This window comes from Enhydra lutris, unplaced genomic scaffold (assembly GCF_002288905.1).
Source record: "Enhydra lutris kenyoni isolate GAN:26980312 unplaced genomic scaffold, ASM228890v2 scaffoldscaffold26, whole genome shotgun sequence".
Classification (NCBI taxonomy): Eukaryota; Metazoa; Chordata; class Mammalia; order Carnivora; family Mustelidae; genus Enhydra; species Enhydra lutris.
Genome location: NW_019154110.1, coordinates 11,383,879 through 11,410,267, shown reverse-complemented (window position 1 = coordinate 11,410,267; position 26,389 = coordinate 11,383,879). Strand labels below are relative to the sequence as shown.

The 26,389-nt window shown below is 37.2% G+C and overlaps 1 protein-coding gene across 2 annotated transcripts in view; it reads left to right on the top strand.

The window, feature by feature from the left end:
* Window positions 1–26,389, top strand: part of LOC111151464 (ubiquitin specific peptidase 32) — a 219,688-nt gene that overhangs the window by 61,894 nt on the left and 131,405 nt on the right. For both annotated transcript variants that reach the window (XM_022509471.1, XM_022509470.1), the window contains exon 2: window positions 4,112–4,239. In XM_022509471.1, the coding sequence (XP_022365179.1) occupies window positions 4,112–4,239 (128 nt within the window). The remainder of the gene's footprint in view (window positions 1–4,111; window positions 4,240–26,389) is intronic.

The following is a 26,389-nucleotide window of genomic DNA, read 5'->3' as shown; positions in this document are numbered from 1 at the left end:
ATCGAGCCATGTGTCAGGCACCCTGCTCAGCGGGGAGCCTGTGGCTTCCTCTGCCTCCTGCTCCCCTTGTTTATACTCTCCCTCTCTTGAATAAATAAATTTTTAAAAAATGTGTTTAGTTTTCCATTTTTTACCTGAAGTTGTTTTTTCTTTCTAAAACTAAAATAACTACATTAATGTTATGTTTTCCTACTTTAAAATTTTACTAAGCTTGATCCTAGTCTATTTTCCATCTGCCTAAATTTTTATTTTTTTGTTATTTAATTTTTAAAATAGGTACCATTTATTGAATGTCTGGGTGTAGTAGACCTCACCTATTACATGCTTTATATTCATTAGGCACTTTAGTTTAAATAAAAGTATGTGAAGCTGTTAGAAAGAGTATTGGAAGTATTATGGTATAATTTCATTTTATTTCATGTTATTCTCACAGCAGTTATAGGAGGCTATTCTCATCACACATATATGATAATGACAGCCACAATAAATAACATTTAGATTGCTTTCTATAACTCAGGCACTGTTCTGAGCAGTTTGCATTAGTGAACAGAATTCTCCCAGCCACCCAGTAAGGTACATAGTCTTCAAACTGCCATCTTACAGAAGGTTCCAGGGATAAGGAATGACCCAGCTGGGATTGCAGCCCTCCTAAATTCTCATTTTTAAGGTTTTCAAAATTTCAGTTGTACAAAAGCGAACGCTTTTATGTGTGTACTCCTTGTCTACGTATGAGCCAATTGTTAGTCGGTTTATTTTGAATAAATAAAAGTGCTGTTTATTTTCAGTAAGTACAGATCTGTGGCAGTATCTAATATTCTATTTCTAGTATATACAGTAACTTAGTCTGTCTTGTGTTGATAGACATCACTTGCTTTTTATAAGTGCTTTAAAAAGCTTATTACATACATTTTCTCATGTTATAAATGAATAAGTTCATTAGTCAATAGTCTGCTATTTTTTAAATGTACTACTAAATAGTTCTTCAAATGATCTGCAACCAACAGTGTATGAGATTATCATTTTATATCCCAATGATTGGTTTTTCTTATCTCTTCTACTAGACTGTGAGCATTCTAATTTATTAGTAAAGCTGTTAATGCAATCAGCCATCTTGAAGAAATATGTATTTCAGTAGCTGAAGTAATTTCTTTACCATTACCATAGTTCATGAGATTGAGCTTTGCTCTGTTCTTTACTTTTGCATTCTTTTTTTTTTTAAGGGAGTGTGCACACATCGTGGGCGGGGCAGAGGGAAAGGGAGAGAATCTCAAGCAGCCTCCACCTGACACAGGACCTGATCTCATGACCCCGAGATCATGACCCAAGCTGAAATCAGGAGTCCAATGCCTAACTGACTGAGCCACCCAGGCCCCCCTCGCTTTTGCATTCTTATGAGGGGAAAAAAAATGAGTATATTGAGGATGTTAATAGTATGACTCCATTTTTTAATGAATTAAGCATGTAGTATTTACATTTTTCTCTAGTTACTTATTCAAGTATTAGTTCTTCTTCTTATTTAGTTTTTTTTGACAGTAGGCAGAGAGACAGGCAGAGAGAGAGAGAGGAGGAGGAGGAAGCAGGCTCCCCGCCGAGCAGAGAGCCTGATGCGGGGCTCAATCCCAGGACCCTGGGATCATGACCTGAGCCGAAGGCAGAGGCTTTAACCCACTGAGCCACCCCGGCGCCCCAGTTCTTATTTTCTTATCATTGCCCTACAAATGGTTAGACCCATGTTTCTTTCCCTACTACAAACATTTATTGAATGGTAATATATGTCCCAGAGACTCTTCGGTCCTTATTTTGTTGGTCCTTTCTGCCTTGTGTGAAACTGTAGACCAGTTTCTTTTTCTTGTCCTTTGGAGACTATAGTTTCTTGTTTTTCCTGTTCTAACTCTTCCTTATCAATATTCTTAGAGTATTTTTCTTTTTCTGCAGATTTTGTAATCATTGGTTTCTTACAGTTTTGTCTCTGACTCATTGTGCTTATTTATGATTTTAATTGTCATCTATATGCTAATGACTCTCTTCAAACCTCTCAGCTAAGCTTTACACTCATAATTGTAAAAACCCACTGAATTTTCCTAGGGTTTTTCATATACAGTATATCCTTACCAGAGTTTATCATCTTTTCTTCCTCACATTCCTTTTCTACATGATAACACCATCCTTCAAGTTTCCCTGACTAGAACCATGAATATTATCCTAGATTGCTTCTCAGTCAGCCTCCAGGTTCTACTGACTTTTCTTCATAGACATTTTCCCAGATGTAGCTTCTCCTTTTCTTCTTGTATTAGTCTACTTTTTGCTTCTCTATACTACTAGTAGAATGGACTGTCTGAATTGTATCTGACTGTGTCCTGTTTCCTATCTGCATGGAATTTGTATCTGAATTGTGTCTGACTATATCCCTTCCTATATTATGACAGAGCAAAATTTCTATGACTTGGTCAAATGACTTCCACCTTAGGTTTATAGTTTACTACTCCCTGCCTTGTTTATTTTGTTCTAGTATCATACAATTCCATACACTCCATTCATCCTTGTACTTCGTAACAAACTGTCATCTCTGCCTGGCATACCCTTGTCTCTTTTGCTTTGGTTAGCCTTTATATTTTTATGTAATCATCCTCTCTGTCCAAAGTCTTCTCTTTCCTCCAGCATGGACTAAAGGTACCTACCTTTATGTACCTATCTGTATCTCCATTATGATCCCTGAACTGACTGCATAATATTAAAAAGTATTTTTCTTGTCCTTATAGACAGATACTGTTCTAATTGGTGAAAAAAAAAAGTCTTCAAAATGTCTAAAATAATGACTTGGTAATTTTTTTGATAGTGGATGTCTAAAAATAATTAGGTTGTTAGAATAATCAATTCATAGATTACTTTCTTTGTAAACGATGACAAAATCTAAGCTAAACTTGGAGCGTGTCCTCCATATGGATACATAAGTGCTTAAGGAGTATAAATAATACAATTTTTATCCCAAAGGAAGTTGAAGTATAGTTGGCATACAATATTTTATTAGTTTCACGTATACAACATAGTGATTCAACATTTATATACATTATGAGTGCTTGTTATACAATGTTAATACAGTATTATTAACTGTATTCCCAGTGCTGCTCTTTATATCCCCGTGACTTAATTATTTTATAGCTGGAAGTTTGTACCTCTTTATCCCCTTCACCTGTTTTATCCATCCCCTCATCTGTCTCTCTGGCAACCACCAGTTTGTTCTTTGTATTTATGAGTCTGTTTCTGTTTTGTTTTTTTGGATTCCACATATAAGTGAAATCCTACAGTATTTGTCTTTCTCTGTCAGACTTATTTTGCTTAGAATAAATACCCTCGACGTCCATCCAAATTGTTGCAAATGGCAAGATTTTGTTCTTTTTCATGGCTGAGTAATATTCTGTATTGCATATATATGCATGTGTATATGTGTAGATATATGTATACACATACACACACACACCTCTTATCTTTATCCATTTATCTGCTTTTAAAAGATTTTATTTCTTCATTTTGAGAGAGAGAGAAAGAGAGAGCGCACGCGCAGGCACGTGAGTGTGAGTTGGGGGAGAGGCAGAGACAGAGGGAGAGAGAGACTCTCCAGCAGGTTCCATGCTGAGCACAGAGCCCGACACGAGGCTTGGTCTCAGGACCCCAAGATCATGACATGAGCTGAAATCAAGAGTCAGCCACTTAACTGAGCCATCCAGGCACCCCATATCCATTTATTTTTATTAATAAAATAAATTTAGGTTGCTTCCAAAATTTGGCTCTTGTACATAATGCTGCAGTGAACATAGGGGTGCATCTGTCTTTTGAAATTAGTGTTTTTGTTTTCTTTGGATACTGAGAAGTGTGTATGTGAGGGGAAATACTCAGAAGTAGACTGCTGAATCATACGGTATTTCTGTTTTTAATTTTTTGAGGAACTTCCGGAATGTTCCATTGTGGCTACACCAATTTACATTCCCACCAGCAATGCACAGGGGTTCCCTTTCTCCACATTCTTGCCAACTCTTACTTTAAAAAAAATGAAGCTTTTGAGAGAATTCTTTTCCCTTCTGGTTTCTTACCCTCTTCAATTTCTGAATTGCAGTTACAGATGTAGAGCTGAAACGACTGAAAGATGCCTTTAAGCGGACCTGTGGACTCTCATACTATATGGGCCAGCACTGCTTCATCAGGGAAGTGCTTGGGGATGGAGTGCCTCCAAAAGTTGCTGAGGTAATCTTTGTATTCTCGGTTTTCCTTTGAGATGGTTGTCCACCAGCCTGAGTTCTTGAGGAGCTTTCTGGTCTTAACATGTGTAATCTTCCCTACAGTTATTTTTTTTCCTGAGTAGGTAAACAGGTCTTATTTTAGATGTCAGTATGACTATGTTTTTCAAGGCCAAATGGGAGTAATACGGATCTATAGTTCTGCTGTTTTTATTCTTCTGAGCTTCAGTAGCCACTGATTGTAACCATGGGACCATTTGTGTGACTGACTTCTTATTCATATAAACTTCATTATTCTGACATATATATTTTATGTTAGGAGTATGTTTTTAAAATTTTGTGTTAAAATCTTTCCATAGAGCAAATCCTCATTAAATTAATTCTATAAAATTAAATGTTGTAAATGAAACACTAGCTTATTGGAACCTGTAAAGACATTTAATTTCTACTAAAAATTTTAGGTAGAGATAAGATGTCCTAAGTTGATATAAATATACCCTTTCTAAAAATAGTAAGTTAACTATTTTATAGCTACATACACAGATATGCATTTTGTCTTTCCAAATGTGCAATGAGAATAAAACGTTGAAAACGTTAATTTAAACACTGAAAATTACAGGAATTAAAGCTTAGTATATTACAAAGAACCATAATTCACCATTCTTTTTTTTTTTTTTTAAGATTCTCATTTATTTGACACAGAGAGAGAGAGAGACAGTAAGAGGGAATACAAGCAGGGGGAGTGAGAGAGGTAGAAGCAGGCTTCCTCTGAGCAGGAAGACTGATGCGGGGCTCTATCCCAGGACAGACACTTAACAAAGGCAAACACTTAACAACTGAGCCTCCCAGGTACCCCCACCCATAATTCACCATTCTTAATTAGTGACAGGTTTTTTCTTTTTTTTTTTTTTTTAAAGATTTTATTTATTTATTTGACAGACAGAGATCACAAGTAGGCAGAGAGACAGGCAGAGAGAGAGAAGCATGCTCCCTGCTGAGCAGAGAGCTTGATCCCAGGACCCCGAGATCATGACCTGAGCCGAAGACAGGCTTAACCCACTGAGCCACCCAGGCGCCCCATAGTGACAGTTTCTATTTCTAACATGGGTTGTGTGCTTTCAAACCTGTGGTTTACATAATACAGAGTTTACATTTCTAGATTTTATCTTTTTTTTGGGTGGGGATATATATGTTGCATTAATTCTCCTTAATGTATTTTTTTGTAAAATTATGTACCTCTGCCATTGTTTTGGATTTATGACAAAGTTAACTTTTTTTTTTTTTTTTTTTTAATTTGACAGAGAGAGAGAGAGATCACAAGTAGGCAGAGGGGCAGGCAGAGAGAGAGGGGGAAGCAGAGAGAGAGGGGGAAGTAGGCTCCCTGCTGAGCAGAGAGCCCCATGTGGGGCTTGATCCCAGGACCCTGAGATCATGACCTGAGCCAAAGGCAGAGGCTTAACCCACTAAGCCACCCAGGCGCCCCCAAAGTTAACTTTTTTTCTTAATACTATATTGGGTTTTCTTTTTTTAGTATGAGTTCTTTTGCCTGTTTCTTTCAATCTTTTTGTCTTAAATGCCTGTATATAAAATTCTGGAATTTATTTTATTTTAGGATATAACTAACAGTGTATGAGATAATACAAATTGGCAGATGAGGAAGGGTCCTCTGAGTCCATAATAATTAAAATATTCCAAATTCAAATATATAATACCTTCAGCCTTTGTCTCCCTTCAACTCCTTTCTTAAAGTCAAAACTGTCAGACTGAATATAATTCATGGTACTGGGAAAAAGTTAAGTCAGAATGTCTCACTTATCTTTCTGGATCATATATAAAGATTTACATGTATACATTGAGTTATAAGAGTTTTTTATATATTTTAGATACAAGTCTCTTATAAGATACATGATTTGCACATATACCCTCCCATTTTGTAGGTTGTCTTTTCACTCTCTAGATGGTACCCTTTGTAACACAAAACTTTTAAATTTTGGTGAAGTCCAGCTTACCTATTTTTCCTTTTATCATTGTGTTTTAGGTATTGTATCTAAGCAATCATGGCCCCTCCCTTCCAAAAAAAGAAAAATAAATAAATAAATCATTGCATAACCCAAGGTCATAAAGATTTATTTTTCTGTTTTTCCTCTAAGAGTTTTAGCTCTTAAATTTAGGTCTCTTCCATTTTGTATTAATTTTATGTATGGGATAAGGAGTCCAACTTCATTCTTCTGCAAGTAGTTCTCCAGCTTTTGTACTATTTGTTAAAAAAGACTGTTCTTTCCCCATTGAATTGTCTTGTCACTGTTGTTAAAATTGTTGAAAATCAGTTGACCATAAAGTTTTATTTCTGGCTCTCAGTTCTTTTCCATTGATATTTGTGTCTCTCCTTGAATCAGTATCATGTTTTCTTGATTACTCTAGTTTTGTAGAAGATTTGAAGTCAAAACATGTTCTTTTTTTTTTTTCTTTTTAAGATTTTATTTTTTTACTAGACAGAGATCGAGCGGGCACGCCACGCTCTCAAGCATGAGTGAGGGGGGAGCAGAGGGACAAGCAGGCTCCCTGCTGAGCAGGGAGCCCAGTGCAGGGCTCCATCCCCTGAGACCCTGAGATCGTGACCTGAGCCAAACTCAGGTGCTTTACTGACTGAGCCACCCAGGTGCCCCCAAAACACGTTATTCTTCTAACTTCCAACTTTAATCTTCTTTTCCAAGTCGTGTCTATTCTAGGTCCTTTGTATGCACATATGAATTTTAGGATCATCTTGTCAATTTATGCAAAAAAAGGCACCTGGGATTTTGATAGGGGATGCATAGAATCTGTAAATTGGTTTAGGGAGTATTGCCATTTTAACAATATTTTAAGTTTTCTGACTTACGAAATTAGGAATTTTTGCATTTAATTTTTAATTTTTTTAAATGCTTTATAAGTTTCGTTGTACAACTCGGATGTCTATTGGCTGAACAAACTGTAGTAAATCCATACAACAGAATATTGTTTGTTAATAAAAGGAATGTAGTTTTTTGATATGTGCATGGACAAACATGCTAAGTCAAAGAAGTCAAACACAGAAGACCCTTTTTTTTTTTTTTAAAGATTTTATTTATTTATTTTACAGAGAGAGATCACAAGTAGACCGAGAGGCAGGCAGAGAGAGAGAGGGAAGCAGGCTCCCCGCTGAGCAGAGAGCCCGATGCGGGACTCTATCCCAGGAGCCTGAGATCACGACCTGAGCCGAAGACAGCGGCTTAACCCACTGAGCCACCCAGGCACCCCAGAAGACCCATTTTTTAACCCAGTTTTATGAAATGGTCAGAATAGCCAACTCTATAGAAACAGAAAATAGACTTGTTAAAATTCTGGTTGATTTTTTTCTTACTCACATGTGTAGCAGCTGCATTTTCTTCCTGTGTTTTACTATTGGAGAGGCAATTCATGCGTCTCGTGTTTTGGAGGAATCTGTCCTTCCTGGGATGTCAGGCTACTTCATTGCCTCTGACAGGCTCAAGAAATATTGTAATATGATAGTTTATTTGTCTTTTTCTGGTTTTTAAGTTAGAAATAACACTCTTGCAGATACTTTACATCGAAGGTAGAAGTGGAACTCCGTGCAACATCATCTTTATGTGAATCTCTCATAAATTTGATTTCACCCAAAACTGCTTCAGGAATCTTGCTCTGTCCTTTGGACTCTCTGTTAAGAGTCTTCACTGGCTAGAATAATTAAACTATTATTTTACAAGAATGATCTTAATGTTAAATTGTAAAGTCCACAATGATAATTTCAAGTTTCAGTTCCATTGTAGTTGACGCTTTTTTGTGTAAAATCTAGCACTGTGCTAAAACTCATGAATTCTGTAAATGCTTTTAGTGATGATATTAACCTTTTTTGCGATAGTGTTAAAATGCATGAATTCTGTAAATACTGTTAGTGATGATATTAGCCTTTTTTGCCATATTATTTACTGACATAGGCTTATTTTAAGTGAGGATGGGTACTAATAGCGTGTGGATATTGATTAGTAAGTATAATACATTGTGTAAATTGTGAAATATGATAAGGAGCTAATAAATACTTTTATCTTTAATTAATCTCTGGTCTTTTCTCAGGAAAGGAAATCCTTATAGTTTCTCATACCGTAGTCTCAAAAGGATGAGTGAACCTCATTTAAGCTCAGTTTTGGAGCAGTTTCAACATTCAGCTTGTGTTTTATTTTAGCCATCTCTCAAAGATAGGTCAGTAGATAGACTTTACCAGCTTTTGTGTGTGTTTGGGAATGGGAGAGAATTTATTAGTGTAATTCATAGTTGCAGAGACAAAGTTATTTTTTGAAGGAGAAATGCTACATTTTAAATAAAATGAAAGTTATAGGTCTACACAGGTAGTTTTGAAGCTTGAATTTAGTTTTAATGCTTAGGTAGACTCAGAATGGAGGTCTGCATTCTACAGCTTCAGGGAAATAAATTAAATGATTGGATTTATAAATAAAGAGATGGCCTTGTGAGACCTTTCTTAAAATCCTGTGGAGAGCTTCAGCCTTAAATTTGGGTGAAGGGGGTCACCCACTCTTGGTGAGATTCTGAAATTAATGTTTTGAGGCACAACTGCATTACTTTAATGCCACTATCTCTATACGAAAAGCCACAGGAACCATTTCAGCTGCCAGTTGTGGATAAAGAGAGAACTTCATTCCCTAGTTAATCAGTGTATTCCTTTAAAGTAAAAGTAATAACATATCTTTGAAAAGTAAGGGGGAGGTATTTTTGGAATCTTAGTGGAAAAGGATGATGAACTTAAAAAGTAACTTTAGTCCTTAATATGTTAATTAAGAAGCAGTGCGAGTTTCTAAATTATTTTCTAGAAGAGAGTAGCTGTATATTTTTAGAGTAAAAGAAAGATTTATTTGGGATTGAACTGAGCTCTCATTTTTTTTTTTTTAACTTTGTCTGAAGACTTACTGTGATAAATTCTAAGACATTTTGGATAAGGAATAAAAACTCATGACAGTTTACAATTTTTGGAATTTAAGCATTGATTTCATTTGTCTTATTGTTTCTAGAATAGATTAGTGTGATTTATATTTTGATGCAATTCTGATCTTGCTTGTAATAGTAACCATGTATTATTTGAGTAGAATATCAGATGAATAGAATTTGAGGGCACTGAGATAACAAAGTCAAATGAAGTATGGGGTAAGTAAATGAAAAATGTGTAATACTTGAAATTGGCCTTTTCTGAACCAAGGCCACTAACTCTTAATAATCCAGTGCTGCTTTTGGGTGCCACCCATCCCCCAACTTCTGTCCTCCCAAAGAAATTCTAGTAACATAATATTTCCGTGTAGTATTAATTTGTAATCACTTCCTATTATTTTCACATTCACTTAAAAGTAGTTTTCACCATTTTCAAAATCTGCTAGGCAAGTGAATTTGTAGTAGCTACTCATTAACTGTTTTTTTGTTTTTTTTTTTAAACGAAAAATTCTTAAATCTCTATCTCAGGATTGATTTCAATTCTGGATGACTGGTGAATATAGTAGTACTGTTCTATACCGTTCTACCTTTCTCTTTACAGCTGCCGCTGACAGTTTCAGCTCACATTGTTTTTCTCCCATTCCTTACAGGTACTAAAGCCTGCCTCTGCTATGTAGCACATTTTATGAAGTGATGGCTTGTTCTCTAATTATTCATTTAAATCTTGTCTCTGAACTAAGTTGTAGTTCTTGATGATCAGACTTCATGACTTTTAAAAAATATGCCCCAGAGTGCTGTGCGTATAGTGTAAACTTAATGAGCATTTATTAATGCTTTTTTAAAAGTAGTTATATATATATATATATATATTGTATTATTCTGCAAAATCCTATTACAAGAATGACCAGGGGCACCTGGGTGCCTTAGTGGGTTAAGCCTCTGCCTTCGGCTTAGGTCATGATCTCGGGGTCCTGGGATCGAGCCCCACAATGGGCTCTCTGCTTGGCAGGGAGCCTGCTTCCCCCCCCCCCTCTCTCTGCCTCCTCTCTGCCTACTTGTGATCTTTCCCTCTGTTAAATAAATTTTAAAAATCTTAAAAAAAAAAAAAAAAAAAAGAATGACCAGAAAACCAATATTTGTGAAGTCAATTAGCTTTGCTAATTTTTGCAATCTTTGAACATTTAGCCTTTCCCAAATTAGAGGAAAATACACATGTTAAGTGAAAGCAATCTTAGAGCCTAAAGTGTTTACAGAGATAGTGATCAACATGTAAAAACAGTTGATTAGTAGGGTATTTTTCCACTAGTGGTGGTAAATTTACACTGAAGTGTTCATATTCATTTAGATGCCCCTTGGGACTGGGGACATGTAGTTACTATATAGTCAAGGTTTAGGGGGACCGACCACAGAATTATGATTAGTATTTGCTTTGATGTTAGTTGATCTGTATTACTTAGTACATTCCTTTATGTTGGATTTACTAGAATGATGGCTAACAACTTTCTTGACAACTCTAGTCATTGATTGTTAGTGCTTGATGCTACAGATCATTGACTGTTGTGATATCCAAAATAATTGCTTATATCAGCCAGAGAAGAGTAGCTAACTGTAACATTTGTTACTGTAAATCCTGATCTTGACATTATAAACTGACAGGAGAACACTAGGCAGGATACTGGTTTAAAATCTTTCTCTGTAAGCAGAATCTGTAAAATGTTCACTAAACTTGATTTTAACTGCATCGTTTTTTGTTCTCAGTGTAATATTTATGCTAGTTCATAAGTTTCATGGTTTTTCAGTATTTCTCTTTGAAAGACTAGACAGATAAGATACCAAGGATTCTATTAGGTGAAAATATTAACAGAATATTCTGCCCACTTGTAAAATTATGTATGGACTTTAACAAAATGCATTAGTCTTTATGGTTCTTTTTTTTTTTTAATTAAAAAAAATTTTTTTATGTCTTTATGGTTCTTAACTGCCAAGTTTTATCCTAGAGTGATTTTTAAATAGCTTCATAAACTATTGAGAAATAGTTTATAGGAGTGCCTGGATGGCTTATTCAGTTGAGTGTCCAATTCTTGATTTTGGCTCAGGTCATGATTTTAGGACCTTGGGATTGAGGCTGCAGTGGGGAGTCTCTTGTGGATTCTCTTTCTCTCCCAGTACGCATCAGCTTGTGTGTGCGCATGTGCTTGCTCTACATCTCTCTCTCTCTCTCTCTCTCTCAAATAAATAAATAAATAAATATTAAAAAAAAAAGCAGTTTATAGAACTGACATGTCATTAAGCATAATGGAATTAGTGAACTTCTTATATAAAGCATTATATCAAGTACGTTGTGTGAATTACGAATGTTGTAAATTGTATTGCAGATGTCAGAGAAGTTACTTTTATTAGAACTAAAAAATACTTCTACAGAAAATAACTTAAGCATAATCACTCAAATCCTTGATGTATTAACTGAGCTACCTATATGACTGGTGTAGTAATTGGTGAAAATAATCAGTATCCTGTTAAAGTCAGTCTTGATAAACACATCTGTCCAATAACATCTTCCTTAATTGGCATAATAAAAGTAAAATAAGGTTGATTTAATTTATAACTATGTTAAAAACTCTGCCAAAATTTAGCTGATAAGATTTAGCTAGGTTTGACTATAGAAATCATAACATGTTCAGGGTACCTGGGTGGCTCAGTTGTTAAGCGTCTGCCTTTGGCTTAGGTAATGATCCTGGGGTCCTGGGATCGAGCCCCACATAGGGCGCCCTGCTCAGTGGGAAGCCTGCTTCTCCCTCTCCCACTCCCCCTGCTTGTGTTCCCTCTCTCACTTGTGTCTCTCTCTGTCAAATAAATGAATAAACTCTTTAAAAAAATTTATAAAATAGAAAAGAAATCTTAACATTCATATAAAAATAGTTCTAGGGGAGCCTGGTTGGCAGAGTCGTTAAGTGTCTGCCTTCAGCTCAGGTCATGATCCCAGTGTCCTGGGATTGAGCCCCACATGACCAGAGAGCCAGTTTCTCCCTCTCCTACTCCCCTGCTTGTGTTCCCTCTCTTGTTGTTTGTCTGTCAAAAAAATAAATAAAATCTTTAAAAAACAATAATTCTAAATGGTGGGAAAAGCAACTAGTATTTGCTAAACTTGAGTGAATATAGAGGGAGACATCTGAATTCTTATCTTTTTCCCCTTTCTCCCCAGGCCCATAGATGGAATAAATATAGGTTTATTTTATTGAGGAGCTGCCTAATAAAATTGTCACAGAAATGGAACCATTTTGTTTGCCTTGTATATGGTTATTACTGTCTTCTAAGACTTTCTTCTTTGACTACTATGAGTAACTACATTCAGTATTTAGATTAAAATGTAGGACCCTGAGATCATGACCTGAGCCGAAGGCAGACGCCTAACAACTGACTGAGTCACCCAGACGTCCCATCCATGGGAATGCTTTAAAGAAATTTTGTCCTGTATTTATAGCTGCTAAAGTTAGATAATTGAAGTTTTTAATTCTCTTTTTTTCCCCCAGAGGTGATATACTACTGAAGTACATCTCTTCATTGGGTAGTCTTTCTATGACATTCTTTCCTTTAAAATAGAAGCATATTAAAAATATCTGTTCTGTTCATCATAAATATAGTAAAATGTATTCACAATGAAGATTTTCTTTTAACTACTTTGAAAAATTGTACTTGATGACTCAGCAGTAAAAAGGAAGATGTAAAAAAAAAAAAAGGAAGATCTATTGATACATGCAAAAACATGAACGAATCTCAGAATCACTGTGCTAAGTGAAAGAATCCAAGTAAAAATAGAATATATGCTTATGATTCCATTCATGTAAAATTCTAGAAGTTGCAAAGTTCTCTATCTTGAAAGGAAGCTTACTGGGTGTTGGTGGTGCACAAGGAAGAGGGAGAGAGATTACAGAGGGACAGGAGGACACTTTGGAGTTTACTAGTTTTTTTGATTGTGGCGATAGTTTCAGTGGTATGACATGCCATTACAAAACTGGTCATTTGTATATTTAAATATGTGCAGTTTATTTAATAATGGGACTAATAAAAACATTTGCAGTTTATTGTATCTCAGTTATCCCTCAAAAACTTTGTTAAACATTTAATTGGATTTTCAGAAAGAATACTAATACTACTTGGAAAAGAGAGCCTGAAATATAAAAATTGACTATTGACAAGATGTATCATTTCCCTTTCAGTTAGGATATTTGGGTTTTAGTTCTAACCGATTAATTTTTTTTTAAGATTTTATTTATTTATTTGACAGAGATCACAAGTAGGCAGAGAGGCAGGCAGAGAGAGAGAGGGGAGAGCAGGCTGCCCGCTGAGTAGAGAGCCAGATGCAGGGCCCGATCCCAGGACCCTGGGATCATGACCGGACCCGAAGGCAGAGGCTTTAACTCACTGAGCCACCCAGGTGCCCCCTAACTGATTAATTTACTTCAAGGTCTTTTCCTATTCACTTAAGCTCTGAGGCAAAAGAACTTCCAAACCTTTGATCAGAGTTGTTGTAGGAATTAGGTGTATGAACAGCTTGATTCTAATTAGAAAAGTTAGAAAGGCAGTTAAATTTATGTTTTAGTGGTCTTTGAAATCGGCCTGGAATGGAGTAGGAAAAGATGTGGGCTAGGTTAGGCTGGGAAGGTTGAGGCAATGAAAGGGAAGACTTCTCAATGATAAATTTGGAACTCTGCCTTTTCACCCTTGATTTGAAGTTACATATTGAGTTAAACTTGTAGAAAATTGAAGTTAAAAGCAAGGAGATTCCAGATTGAGATTGTTAGAAATAGAAGATCCAGGATAATCAATTTCCAAAAGTAAGGATAATAAGGTAGGACAGGGAGCCAGTTGTAAGGACAAGGATCCAATCTTAGTATCATGCATTAAGGTGTGAAAACATCAAGAAGAAAAGCCTCCATAGGCAGAATTCAGAGACACTGACTCCAAGGAGAGCAGTTTTGACTTGAAACCTCATGGTTGAACCTGAAGCTTCTGGTTGAACAGAAGCTTTGAAGTTTCTTGAAAGCACCTATGGATCTAAGAGACTGCAGCTTCTTCATTGGGATGGGACTGGATCAGGGACAAACACTTGCTTTAAAGGAAGCTAGTAGGGCGCCTGGGTGGCTCAGTGGGTTAAGCCTCTGCCTTCAGCTCAGGTCATGGTCTCAGGGTCCTGGGATGGAGGCCCGCATCGGGCTCTCTGCTCAGCAGGGATCCTTCTTCCCCCTCTCTCTCTGCCTGCCTCTCTCCCTACTTGTGATCTCTCTCTCTGTGTGTCAAATAAATGAGTAAAATCTTAAAAATAAATAAATAAATAAATAAATAAGTAAGCTAGTTAGTGGATGGGAAGTTACAACCCAGAATTTCAAAGAAATTAATTATTTTAAACCACTCCCAAGCTAATTGAGAGAGTATACTAATAATTTACCTCACTAATGTCTAGTGACACTGTAGTTTATACTCTGAGTATGACATGTCGTTGTGTATTTGAATAGACTTAAATAGACAAGGTATCCAGAGATGAGAAAAGAGGTAGAGACTGAATCTCAGATTTTTGGTGTGGTAGAAGCAGGAAGTTACCTAAGACAGACAGAATTAGTAATCTGGTTTGTCCAGTTAATCCTAGGATTAGTTATCAGTTGGACAGTCCATCAGATATAAATAAGTAATATACAGAGGTATCCTGGGTTATTTTGTTTAGGCAAGGCTTCTTTGCTTTCGTGCTTGAGGAAGGGAGAGAAGTGATATGGAGTATTCTACTCTCTAAATTTAAGAAGAGTATTAGTAACATACTTGTGGACTCTGGTGTTACATAAACACTTTATGATACGGGTTTATGTTTAGCATCTAGTAGTCAACGGTTCTGTGGGATAGATACCTGATGCAGGCTTATGAAGCTCTAGGACAGTTCTTACGTGAAAAAAATAGGGGTTATAGGATAAATATAGTAAAAAATACTTCAGAACAGAGCAAATGGTATGTTTTAATTTTTTTCTGAAAATAGTATTTAATTTTTTCCCTTTAACAGATTTAACAGCTGATTCTTTAACAATAAAATAATTTGGGAGGATAATAATCTACATAAAGAAAATTTCTGTCTCTTAAAATGTCTTTTTTTCCCATTTTTTATTTTTTAAAGATTTTATTTATTTGTTTGACAGATAGAAATCACAAGTAAGCAGAGAGGCAGGCAGAGAGAGAGGAAGAAGCAGGCTCCCCGCTGAGCAGAGAGCCCGATTCGGGGCTTGATCCCAGGACCCTGGGATCATAACCTTAGCCAAAGGCAGAGGCTTTAACCCACTGAGCCCCCCAGGCACCCCTAGAATGTCCTCTTAGTTTTATGACACTTGGTAGGTCTTTTTGGGGAAATAGGACTTAAATTATAGATTATTTTATCCTATGTGCATGAATTTTCCTTTGATGATTCTCTGGAGGAACCTCAAACAGATTAGGTGATGCACAGAGTTTCTCATACTGAGAGGTCTAAGAATTGCATGTGACCACAAGCATTAAGTCTCAGTAGAATGAGAAAGTAAACCATGGTGTCCAGTATGGACTCCCAAATCAAATTATAAGAGCAGATGATCTGAAATGCAAGTTTTGATTTATGATTGATCATTAATATCTTAGAAAAAATTGAGGTTCTATTACTAAGGAAGGAAGGAAAATGGATATTGTGTAGACTCCTAACGGTTTCTGCCACTAACTATATCACACAAGCTGTCTTATGATCTGGAGTGAGTAGCAACAGGAATTTATTTAAATAGATTAGACAGTATTGTGGAGGCAGGTCATTCCTGTATAAATGTAAATTTTATTTAATAAAATTGCCTTTTAGGACACCTGAGTGGTTCAGTAGGTTAAGCATCTGCCTTCGGCTCAAGTCATGATCCCAGGGTCCTGGGATCAAGTCCCATATTCGGCTCCTTGCTTGGTAGGGAACCTGCTTCTCCCTCTGCCTGCTGATCCCCCTCCTTGTGCGCTCGCTCTCGCTCTCTGTCTGATAAATAAATAAAATATTTTATATTAAAAAAAACAAATAAAATTGCTTTTTGAAAAATGTATGCAGTGAATGTTCCAGTTACATTATTTAAATTGAATTATAGTGCTCTTGTTTTCAGTTGCTCTGTATTATTAATTGTTTTGAAAGAATAGGCAATGTATGCTGAAGGCACACTATTTGAAACTTACAGAAGTATTTTTAATGAAAAGTAAAATGAACCTTCTCCATCTTATCCCTATGACCTAGAGTCCTTCCCTGGCAGCAACCAGTTATCCTGCTTTGCAAATAAAGTTTGGGGTTTTTTTTAGAGATTTTATTTATTTATTTGAGAGAGAGAAGAGAACATGAGCGGGGAGGAGAGAGAGAAGCAGGCTCCCGCTGAGCAGGGAACCCAGTGTGGGGCTTGATCCCAGGACCCTGGGATCATGACCTGAGCCAAGGGCAGACTTTGAATGACTGAGCCACCAGGCACCCCACAAATAAACTTTTTAAATTATCTTTTTTATCATAGTGATATATGCACGTGGTCACAGCAGAATCAGAAAGAGCTAGTGAAAAACAAGAATCCCCCAACTACTCAATCTCGAGTATTATGATTATTAAAATTTTTTTTGCAACATGTTATGCTACAATTTTTTTTAATTTTTTAAATTTTTTTGTTTTTTCCCTGGGGTTAACAGTTACCTTATTTTTTCATTTGCTTAGTTTTCATACCTGTGGCTAAATCATCCCAAACAGTCCAACAACTTTTTAGTGTAATTTTTCATGAGTCAAAGCTAATTTTTTAAAAAGATTTTATTTATTTGTTTGATAGAAGGACCACAAGAGCAGGAACACAAGCAGGGGGAGTGGGAGAGGGAAACCAGGCTTCCTGCTGAGTAGGAAGCCTGATACGGGGCTCCATCCCAGGACCCTGGGATCATGACCTGAGCCCAAGGGAGATGCTTAACCATCTGAGCCACCCAGGTGCCCCTCAAAGGCTAATTTTTTACACTGAGCTTCTAAATGTATGTGTATGTATTTTAGTTGTGATACATACATAAATATGTCATATCTATCTATCTATCTATTTTTATATCAGGCTGTCTTTCTATCCTTTTATATTCATGAGCTTTTATACTTTCTGGCCTTCTGTGTCCTGTGAATAAAAAAACTGATTCAAGATTTAATTAGTAAGTTTTCTTTATTTGCTGTTGAAGTAATGTGGGACATTAAGATAAAATATAGGTGGTGAAATGGGGGTGAATTTTTATCACATCATTTGCATGTTGCTAAATTACCATTAATAACAACAGTGGGAAAATACTACATATAAAATACCATCTGTGTGAAGCACTTGACCTCGGAGGAAAGAGAAAGGCTTAAGAATTAGGATTTTTTCCTTGTCTAATGTAAAAGAAGCTGAGATACTCTTTAATTAGTTAGCATGTCTAAACATGTGTTTTGTTTTTTATAGATTCTGGCTAGAATTTAGCTTTTTAAATAGTTTATAATTTTTTAAACCAGCTTATAGTTAGCATGCTCATAGAAATTGTAGTAGACAAGATAGTTTGCTTAAGTTACTTTATTTTTTATTTTTTTAAAATATTATTTATTTTTGTGAGAGAGAAGAAAAGCATGCCCAGGCCTGAGTGGGATGGGAGGCACAGAGGGTGAAGCAGGCCCCCAGCCAAGCATGGAGCCCCATGCAGGACTCTTTCAGAGCCCTGGGATCATTACCTGAGCTGAAGGTAGACACTTAACCGACTGAGCCACCCAGGTGCCCTTAAGTTATTTTATTTATTTATTTATTTATTTATTTATTTTAAGATTTTATTTATTTATTTGACAGAGATCACAAGTATGCAGAGAGGCAGTCAGAGAGAGAGGAGGAAGCACGCTCCCTGCCGGGCAGAGAGCCTGATGTGGGGCTCTATCCCAGGACCCTGGGATCATGACCTGAGCTGAAGGCAGAGGCTTTAACCCACTGAGCCACCCAGGCACCCCCCCCTTAAGTTATTTTATATATGGATGGCAACTTTAAAGGTATTCCAGCTCTGAAAAATAATTCTCTCATTCATTTCCAAATGACAGAAGCAGTAGGGGGTGTTTTGACATTTATATAAAAAGCAGTATTGACATGGGACGCTTGAGTGCCTCAGTCAGTTAAGGGCTTGGGAGTCCTGCACCGGGCTTGTTGCTCAGCGGGATGCCTTCTTCTCCCTCTGCCTGCCTCTCCCCCTTTTTGTGTGATTGCACATGTGCGTGCTCTCTTTCTGATAAATAAATAAAAAACTAAAAAAAAAACCCCAATATTGACATACAATACCGCCCATCAGGGTTCATTCTGAACTATTTTTCCTATCTTCATTCTTTTTTATTTTTATATTTAACTTGCAGAAATTTTAGATGAGGAGTAAAAAGGCTTATGGGAGCAGTCTTCCAGGAAATGTGTTAAGCCAACTTTTCTCTGTATACCAGATCTTTGCTTTAAATGAAATACTGGTATTGTTTCTTAACAGCCTTTTCCCTAACAGTTTCCTAATTATTGAGATATAGTACATGTTATTCAACTCACCCCTTTTATTTATTTTCTTTCTTTAAAAGATTTTATTTATTTGTCAGAGAGCACAGGCAGGGGGAGCAGCAGGCATATTTTATTTCATTTTATTTTTAAATAATCTCTATACCCAGCATGGGGCTCAAACTCACAACTCAGAGATCAAGAGTTACATGCTCCAACTGAACCAGCCAGGTGCACTTCAATTTACCCATTTAAACTATATGGTTAATGACTTTTAGTTTGTTCACAGAGTTTTGCAACCATTACCATAATTAGTTTCATCAGCCCCAAAAGAAACCCTGTACCTTTGTCACCCCTATTTTCTCCATCCCCTCCTCCATCAGCCCTAGGCTAATATACTAATTTACTTGCCATCTTTATAGATTTATCTCTTCTGGGCATTCTGTAAAAATGGAATCTACAATATATAGTCTTCTGTGACTGGTTTCTTTGACTTAGACGAATGCTGAAAATATGCTGTTGCACTGTGTATCAGTCCTTCATTCCTTCTTATTGGTGAATGATACACGCTTGTATGGCTGTATCACATTTTGTTTATTTGTTCATCAGTTGATGGATATTGGGGTTACTTCTACTTTTTTAAAAAAGATTTTATTTTTATTTTTTTGACAACGAGAGAATGCATTCAAGTAGGGGGAGCAGCAGGCAGAGAGAGAGGGAGAAGTGGACTCCCCGCTGAGCAGGGAGCCTGATGCGGGTTTGATCCCAGCACCTGAGGATCATGACCTGAGCCGAAGGCAGACTCTTTTTTTTTTTTAAGATTTTATTTATTTATTCATTCGACAGAGAGAGATCACAAGTAGGCAAAGAGGCAGGCAGAGAGAGAGAGGAGGAAGCAGGCTCCCCACCAAGGAGAGAGCCCGATGCAGGCTCGATCCCAGGATCATAACCTGAGCCGAAGGCAAAGGCTTTAACCCTCTGAGCCACCCAGGCGCCCCCGAAGGCAGACTCTTAACTGACTAATCCATCCAGGCACCCCATTTCTACTTTTTGGCTATTATAAATAGTGATGCTATGAACATTCTTGTGTATTTGTGTGAGCATATATTTTCATTTCTTTTGGATATGTATTTTGGATGGAATTTCTGGGTCATATATGGTAACTCTGTGTTTAACCTTTTGAGGGACTGCCAGACTGTTTTCCAAATTGGCTGTACCATTTTACATTACCACTAATGGTGTATGAGGGTTGCAGCTTCTCTACATTCTTGCCAACCTTGTTATTATCTGTGTTTTGGTTAGAGACATCCTAATGGATATGAAGTGGTATCTCATTGTGGTTTTGATTTGCATTTACCTAAATAGTGGTATTCTGAAATTTAAAAAAAATTTTTTAAAAGATTTTATTTATTTATTTGATGGAGAGACAGAGATCACAGGAGGCAGAGCAGCAGGCAGAGAGAGAGAGAGAGAAGGGGAAGCAGGCTTCCTGGTGAGCAGGGAGCCCAATGCGGGGCTCGATCCCAGGACCCTGAGATCATGACCTGAGCCGAAGGCAGAGGCTCAACCCACTGAGCCACTCAGGTGCTCCTGAAATAAAATTTTTTAATTTAATTTTTTAAAAAATTTTATTCATGAAAGAGAGAGAGAGCGAGCGCACGCCCTCGCCTGAGTGGGGGAGGGGCAGAGACAGAGGGATTCCTGGTTGAGCAGGGAGCCAGACTTGGGGCTCAGTCCCAGCACCCCGGGATCATGACCTGAGCTGAAGGCAGATGTTTAACCAACTGAGCCACCCAGTCGCACCTTAAGTTTTTAATTTTTAAAAAAGAGTATTTGAAAATAATCTCCTAACTCTTCAGGGATCCCAATTAAATATATTAGTAGATCTGAAATGTGCAGTAGTGGTTTGTACATTCTGTGGTGTGCACGTGTATGGGAATTTGTGTATGGCTTAATTGTCTCAAGCCTTTTGAGGGCTCTAAAGAATTTGAGGTTTTCTGTATTTTAGCAATAATATTTTTTAAAATTTAATCTAATAATCATTAATTAAACTTAATGTTGATGTAAAGGATAATCCATATTTCATATTAGGGTTGTATAAGTATAATTCCAAGTCTAAAATGCTTCTTTAAACCGCAACATATGTATTTTCTTGGTTTGTATGTTGTAATACTTATTAAAAATTCATATAAGAACACTGTTTTTTTTTTGTTTTGTTTTTGTTTTTTTTTTTTTAAAGATTTTATTTATTTATTTGACAGAGAGAGATCACAAGCAGGCAGAGAGGCAGGCAGAGAGAGAGGAGGAAGCAGGCTCCCTGCTGAGCAGAGAGCCCGATGCGGGGCTCGATCCCAGGACCCCGAGATCATGACCTGAGCCGAAGGCAGTGGCCCAACCCACTGAGCCACCCAGGCGCCCCTAAGAACACTGTTTTTAACACATAAATGTGATTTAGATCTGCAGAAGGACCTACCCTTCTCACTTTAAAGAAACAGCATCTTGAGTCTCAAGATCTATTAAATACATCTTGTGAAACAGTAGACCTGTTTTGTACTTGGGTAATCACATTTCAATTTGTTTTTCCACTAGTAAGGACTTATGTGTCGATACTGTTTATTTCTGTTAACTTTATTCAGTAGTTACTGAGAACAAACTTGATGGGCACTTTTTAAAAAAATGATGACTCTGTGACAAAGTTGAAATCTAATCATTCTCACTTAATACCACTAGGGTTATGAAAAAAGCCATCTGCTTAAAATAATTAACATTGTGGTGTTAATGATTGATAGAGTTGGCCTTCACAAGGAGTTACCACTCTTTTTTTTTTTTTTTTAAGATTTTATTTTATTTATTTGACAGAGGTCACAAGTAGGCAGAGAGGCAGGCAGAGAGAGAGAGGAGGAAGCAGGCTCCCGCTGAGCAGAGAGCCCAAAGGGGGGCTTGTTCCCAGGACTCCCGGATCATGACCTGAGCTGAAGGCAGAGGCTTTAACTCAGTGAGCCACCCAGGCACCCCGGAGTTACCACTCTTAAGAGAGCTTGTTTCCCTGCATTTCCCGTTACTAGATACAGGGAAGTGATTTTTTTTGATGTTACTGGATTTTTCAGTTCTAAAATTTGCATATGGTTTTTCTTATGCCTTCTGTTTCTGTACTAAGACTTTCTGTCTTTCCATTCAGCAGTGAGTGTTTGACCTCATTTGTTTCGTCATTTTTATAATAGCTTCTCCAGTGTCTTTGAGAGGTCTAAAACCTGTCTCATGTTGTTGATTATCTTTTCCTAACTGAATTGAGGCTTTTCCTGGTTTTTTATATGCTGAGTAATTCTGGATTATATTCCAGACATTTTTAATATTATGTTATGAGTTTCTGAGTCTCTTTAAATCCTATGCAGAGGTTGATATATTTGTTGTATTCAGTCATTGTATTAGATCATTGATACTGATCGTTTAGGCAGCAAGTTCCAATCCATCTTCTTTTTGGTCGTGGTTCCAGTGTCAGTTGAGTTTCCGAAGCTTGTGCACTGTTACTTGATCTGTTTCATGTGTGCACCACCCAGTGGCCAGTGTGGAACTTGGACAGTGCTCTATCCGGAATTTAAGTCTCAGACTTTGTTCTGATGTTTAAATTCCAGTCCATGCATGTGCTGTTAAGAGGTGAACCCAGGAGTCAAAAAGAACTTTGCTGCACTCCTCCTTCCTCTCAGTATCCATAGTACTTTCCCTTTCCCTGGAGCTGCCATTTTCAGTAGAAGGCTGGTACTTTAGTTAACCTCCTGTAGCCACACACTTTCTACTACTCTGCTTGTGTCCAGAGCCAAGCTATAGGACAAGAGAGAGAGAGAGAGAGAAAAGGAGTTTGGCCCATCCTCTTGGGATTATAGGTGTTCTGATTAGAGAGTGTGATAGGCTGAATAATGTCGCCCCCCCCACCCCTCCAGTCTCCAGGTCCCAATCCCTGGAACCTGCATATGGCATGTGTCTGTGGAATTGTAGTAATAAATGCACGTGTTCTAAATGCCAGGTTTATTACTTATGACTCTCTGAAGATATTTTTATTTAATTAGGGATGTTTTGGGGCACCTGGGTGGCTCAGTGGGTTAAAGCCTCTGCCTTCGGCTCAGGTCATGATCCCAGGGTCCTGGGATCGAGGCCCGCATTGGGCTCTCTGCTCAGTGGGGAGCCTGCTTCCTCCTCCCTCTCTGCCTGCCTCTCGGCCTACTTGTGACCTCTGGCCTACTTGTGACCTCTCTCTGTCAAATAAATAAATAAAATCTTTAAAAAAAAATTAGGGATGTCTTTCTTGATTACAGGAGGTAGGTTTATATAATTATGTGTTTTTGGTTGTTTAAGTCTCCAATTCCAGATTTTCAACAGAGATGACTAAAAATTTACTGTGTGGGTGACATTGTTCTAATGATGATACTGAAAATATTTATAACCTGTCCTCCTTTGTTATGTAATGAATATTCCAGTTGCCCCATTAATTAATAAAGTCCAGCTGTTGATATAGTATTGGGCACATTCTTATACAAGATGAGTTAGGTTTTGTTTTTCCCATTTCTCATAGAGTTATATAGTATTTATGTAATGGTTGAGTGGTACAGTGTTTAGGTCAATATAAGCTACCAAAGGGTGTAGGTAAGGGCATGAACTGGCATGAGCCTGCAAAGAGCTTGCTGTGAGCGTGCCGCTTTTAGTTTGGAAGAGCAGGTCAAGCTAATAACTATATTTTATTCTAGTCTGCTTATTCCTTGTTCAGGCAAGACAGTTTTTGACTGCGAAGTTAGTTCTCAGAAGGACTATCATTCCTACTCCTTAAGTGTAAAAGTTGCAGTAAGCAAGCCAAGTTCGTTCTCAGAAGGAACCTTGCTTACTGCAACTTTTACACTTAAGGAGTAGGAATGATAGACTACTAAATCAAATCATTGTGTGTCTCAGAGCGTTTCTAAAAATCTCAGAAAAAAAGTCTTCCTTCAAGACCAGACACTTATTAATGAGATAAGGAAGGTGTAGGAGGAGGAAGCAGAGTAAAGCACATGTAAAGAAGACGTGTACGTCTATTTTCAATGAGCGTTCTACAGAATGTTAGTGCCAAGAAAGACCAGTTCAGTTGTTTATTTCTCTTCCACTGTGTCTCCCATATCCCATTTGATGTCTGGCTTGTAAGATGCCCAATAAATATTATGTGGAGTATAAATTTTAATTACTTACCTGGCTCTGTGAATAGTTGGTGTTTCCTCTCTTGAACTGGAAAAAGTGTTACATTGTTGTTTTTTTTTTTTTTTTTTTAAGATTTATTTATTCATTTATTTGACACAGAGAGGGAGATCACAAGTAGGCAGAGAGGCAGGCAGAGGGAGAGGGGGAAGCAGGCTCCCTGCTGAACAGAGAGCCTGATGCGGGGCTCGATTCCAGGACCCTGGGATCATGACCTGAGCCAAAGGCAGAGGCCCAGCCCACTGAGCCACCCAGGCGCCCCTATTTATTGCTTTGAAATAAGTTCAGGTTCTATATGTGTGGATCTTTGTGGAATTATTTTCCTTGGTCATTGTGCCTGTAGGAGGAAAGCTAGCTATTAAATCTAGTAGTGGGGAGGAAATATTATTGAGAATACATTTAACATAAAATTTTTAAAATGATTTTTTTCCTGTGGTACATTTATTCAAATATTCTGAAAATTTGTTCTTCCTAAAAGTTTTAATTAAAGTTTGTATTAAGATAAATACAGATTAACATGCAGTTAATAAGAATACAGAGGGATCCTTTTTTATACTTTGCTAGTTTCCACTGAAGGTTACATTTTGCAAATGCATATCACAAGTAGGATGTTGACACTGATGCTTTCTAGCCACTGATTTTAAACTGCTTTCCCCAGTTTGTGTGTGTGTGTGTGTGTGTGTGTGTGTGTACACCCAATTCTATGTAATTCTGTAACTGTGGGGGCTTGTGTATCCACCACCATGGTCAAGATACTAAACAGTTGGTGAAGTCATCAAAGCTTGATATTTTCTTAACCTTTAAATTTTCTGGTGTTAGAGGCTTTTTGTTGTCACAGCGTAGAACCCACGCACAGTATGGTTTGCTGCTGTCCATTTTATTAGTCTTTTCCTAGCAGAATTCCTTTAATTTCTAGTAATTTGGTTTGGTTTATGGTACTCTAGTTTCCTGAGAATGGAAGTCCCTTTTCAGTTCTATTTGAAGATCCTGTCATTCACCTAGACAACCCTGAGAAAAAGATCAGAAGCTTAATTGTACTGATATTATTAAAGCTGTATATTGAAAAGTTTTGGGACTGAAAAATAGCCCCTATTAGTTTTTCATTGTCTGTCTGTCTGTCTCTCTCTCTCTCTTTTTTTCTTTTTCTCATAGGGTCAGGATTATTTTTTCATTAATCCCTGGAAACCAGCCTATTTGTTTTGAAAGAGTAGGATATTTATTTAATACCTTTAAACTCCAAAGAGATACTATCTGAATTTTTTAATTATCTTGACTCTTTTTCTTATTAGGTCATTTGAGAGTATCATGCTATAATGGCCAAGGTTATTTATTTGTTTTATCCTCTTGTGGATAGTTTCAGCTGAACCCCAAACTGGCAATAACATACTCATATGTAGTGACAGTTTGCAGGTGTTACACAAGGTATAAATAAAAGCAACTTATTTATTTGAAATCAGATCTTTCCCTCAGAGAAACTATTTAACTGTGAAGAACTTTGGCAGTTGTTTATTAATATTATATGCTAGTTATTACCTGTTTTGTAAACATGTCATTTAGTACTTTAGTAATTATACAATCATGTATAATTGATTTATCTTAGTGGGGATGTTAACTTTGAACACTTAAGATTGTGTTTGCCTAATGAATTCACAAATTTTTATCTGATATTTTGTTTAAGTTATATGATGTTTGTCATGATGCAGGTACTAATATTATTACCATTTAATGAGTGAGGCAAAGGTACAAGACTTAAGGAGGTTAATTTATTTGCCTAAGGATTAAAGCTAATATGTGAGGGGCGCATGGGTGGCTCAGTGGGTTGAGCCTCTGCCTTTGGCTTGGGTCGTGATCTCGGGGTCCTGGGATTGAGCCCTGCGTCGGGCTCTCTGCTCAGTGGAGAGTCTGCTTCCTCCTCTCTCTCTGCCTGCCTCTCTGTCTACTTGTGATCTCTGTCTGTCAAATAAATGAATAAATCTTTAAAAAAAATAAAAAAGCTAATACGTGGGGCACCTGGGTGGCTCAGTGGGTTGGGGCCTCTGCCTTCGGCTCAGGTCATGATCCCGGGGTCCTGGGATCGAGCCCCACATCGGGCTCTCTGCTCGGCAGGGAGCCTGCTTCCCTTCCTCTCTCTGCCTGCCTCTCTGCCTACTTGTGATCTGTCAAATAAATAAATAAAATCTTAAAAAAAAAAAAAAAAGCTAATACGTGAATGCAAGGTTCAAGTCCAAGTATCCAAATTCATATTAACTACTCTTTTTTATGTTGCCTCCCACTGATGATGATCATAACTAACATTTATGGACTTATTTATCATGTGCTTGGCACTGTGCTAAACATGTTATGTAAATTATCTTAGTTCTCACCACGCCTTGTGAGGTTTAGGTGCTATTACTGTTAATCTTGTTTTCTAGACAGATAAGCAGAAGTTATGTAATTTGTCCA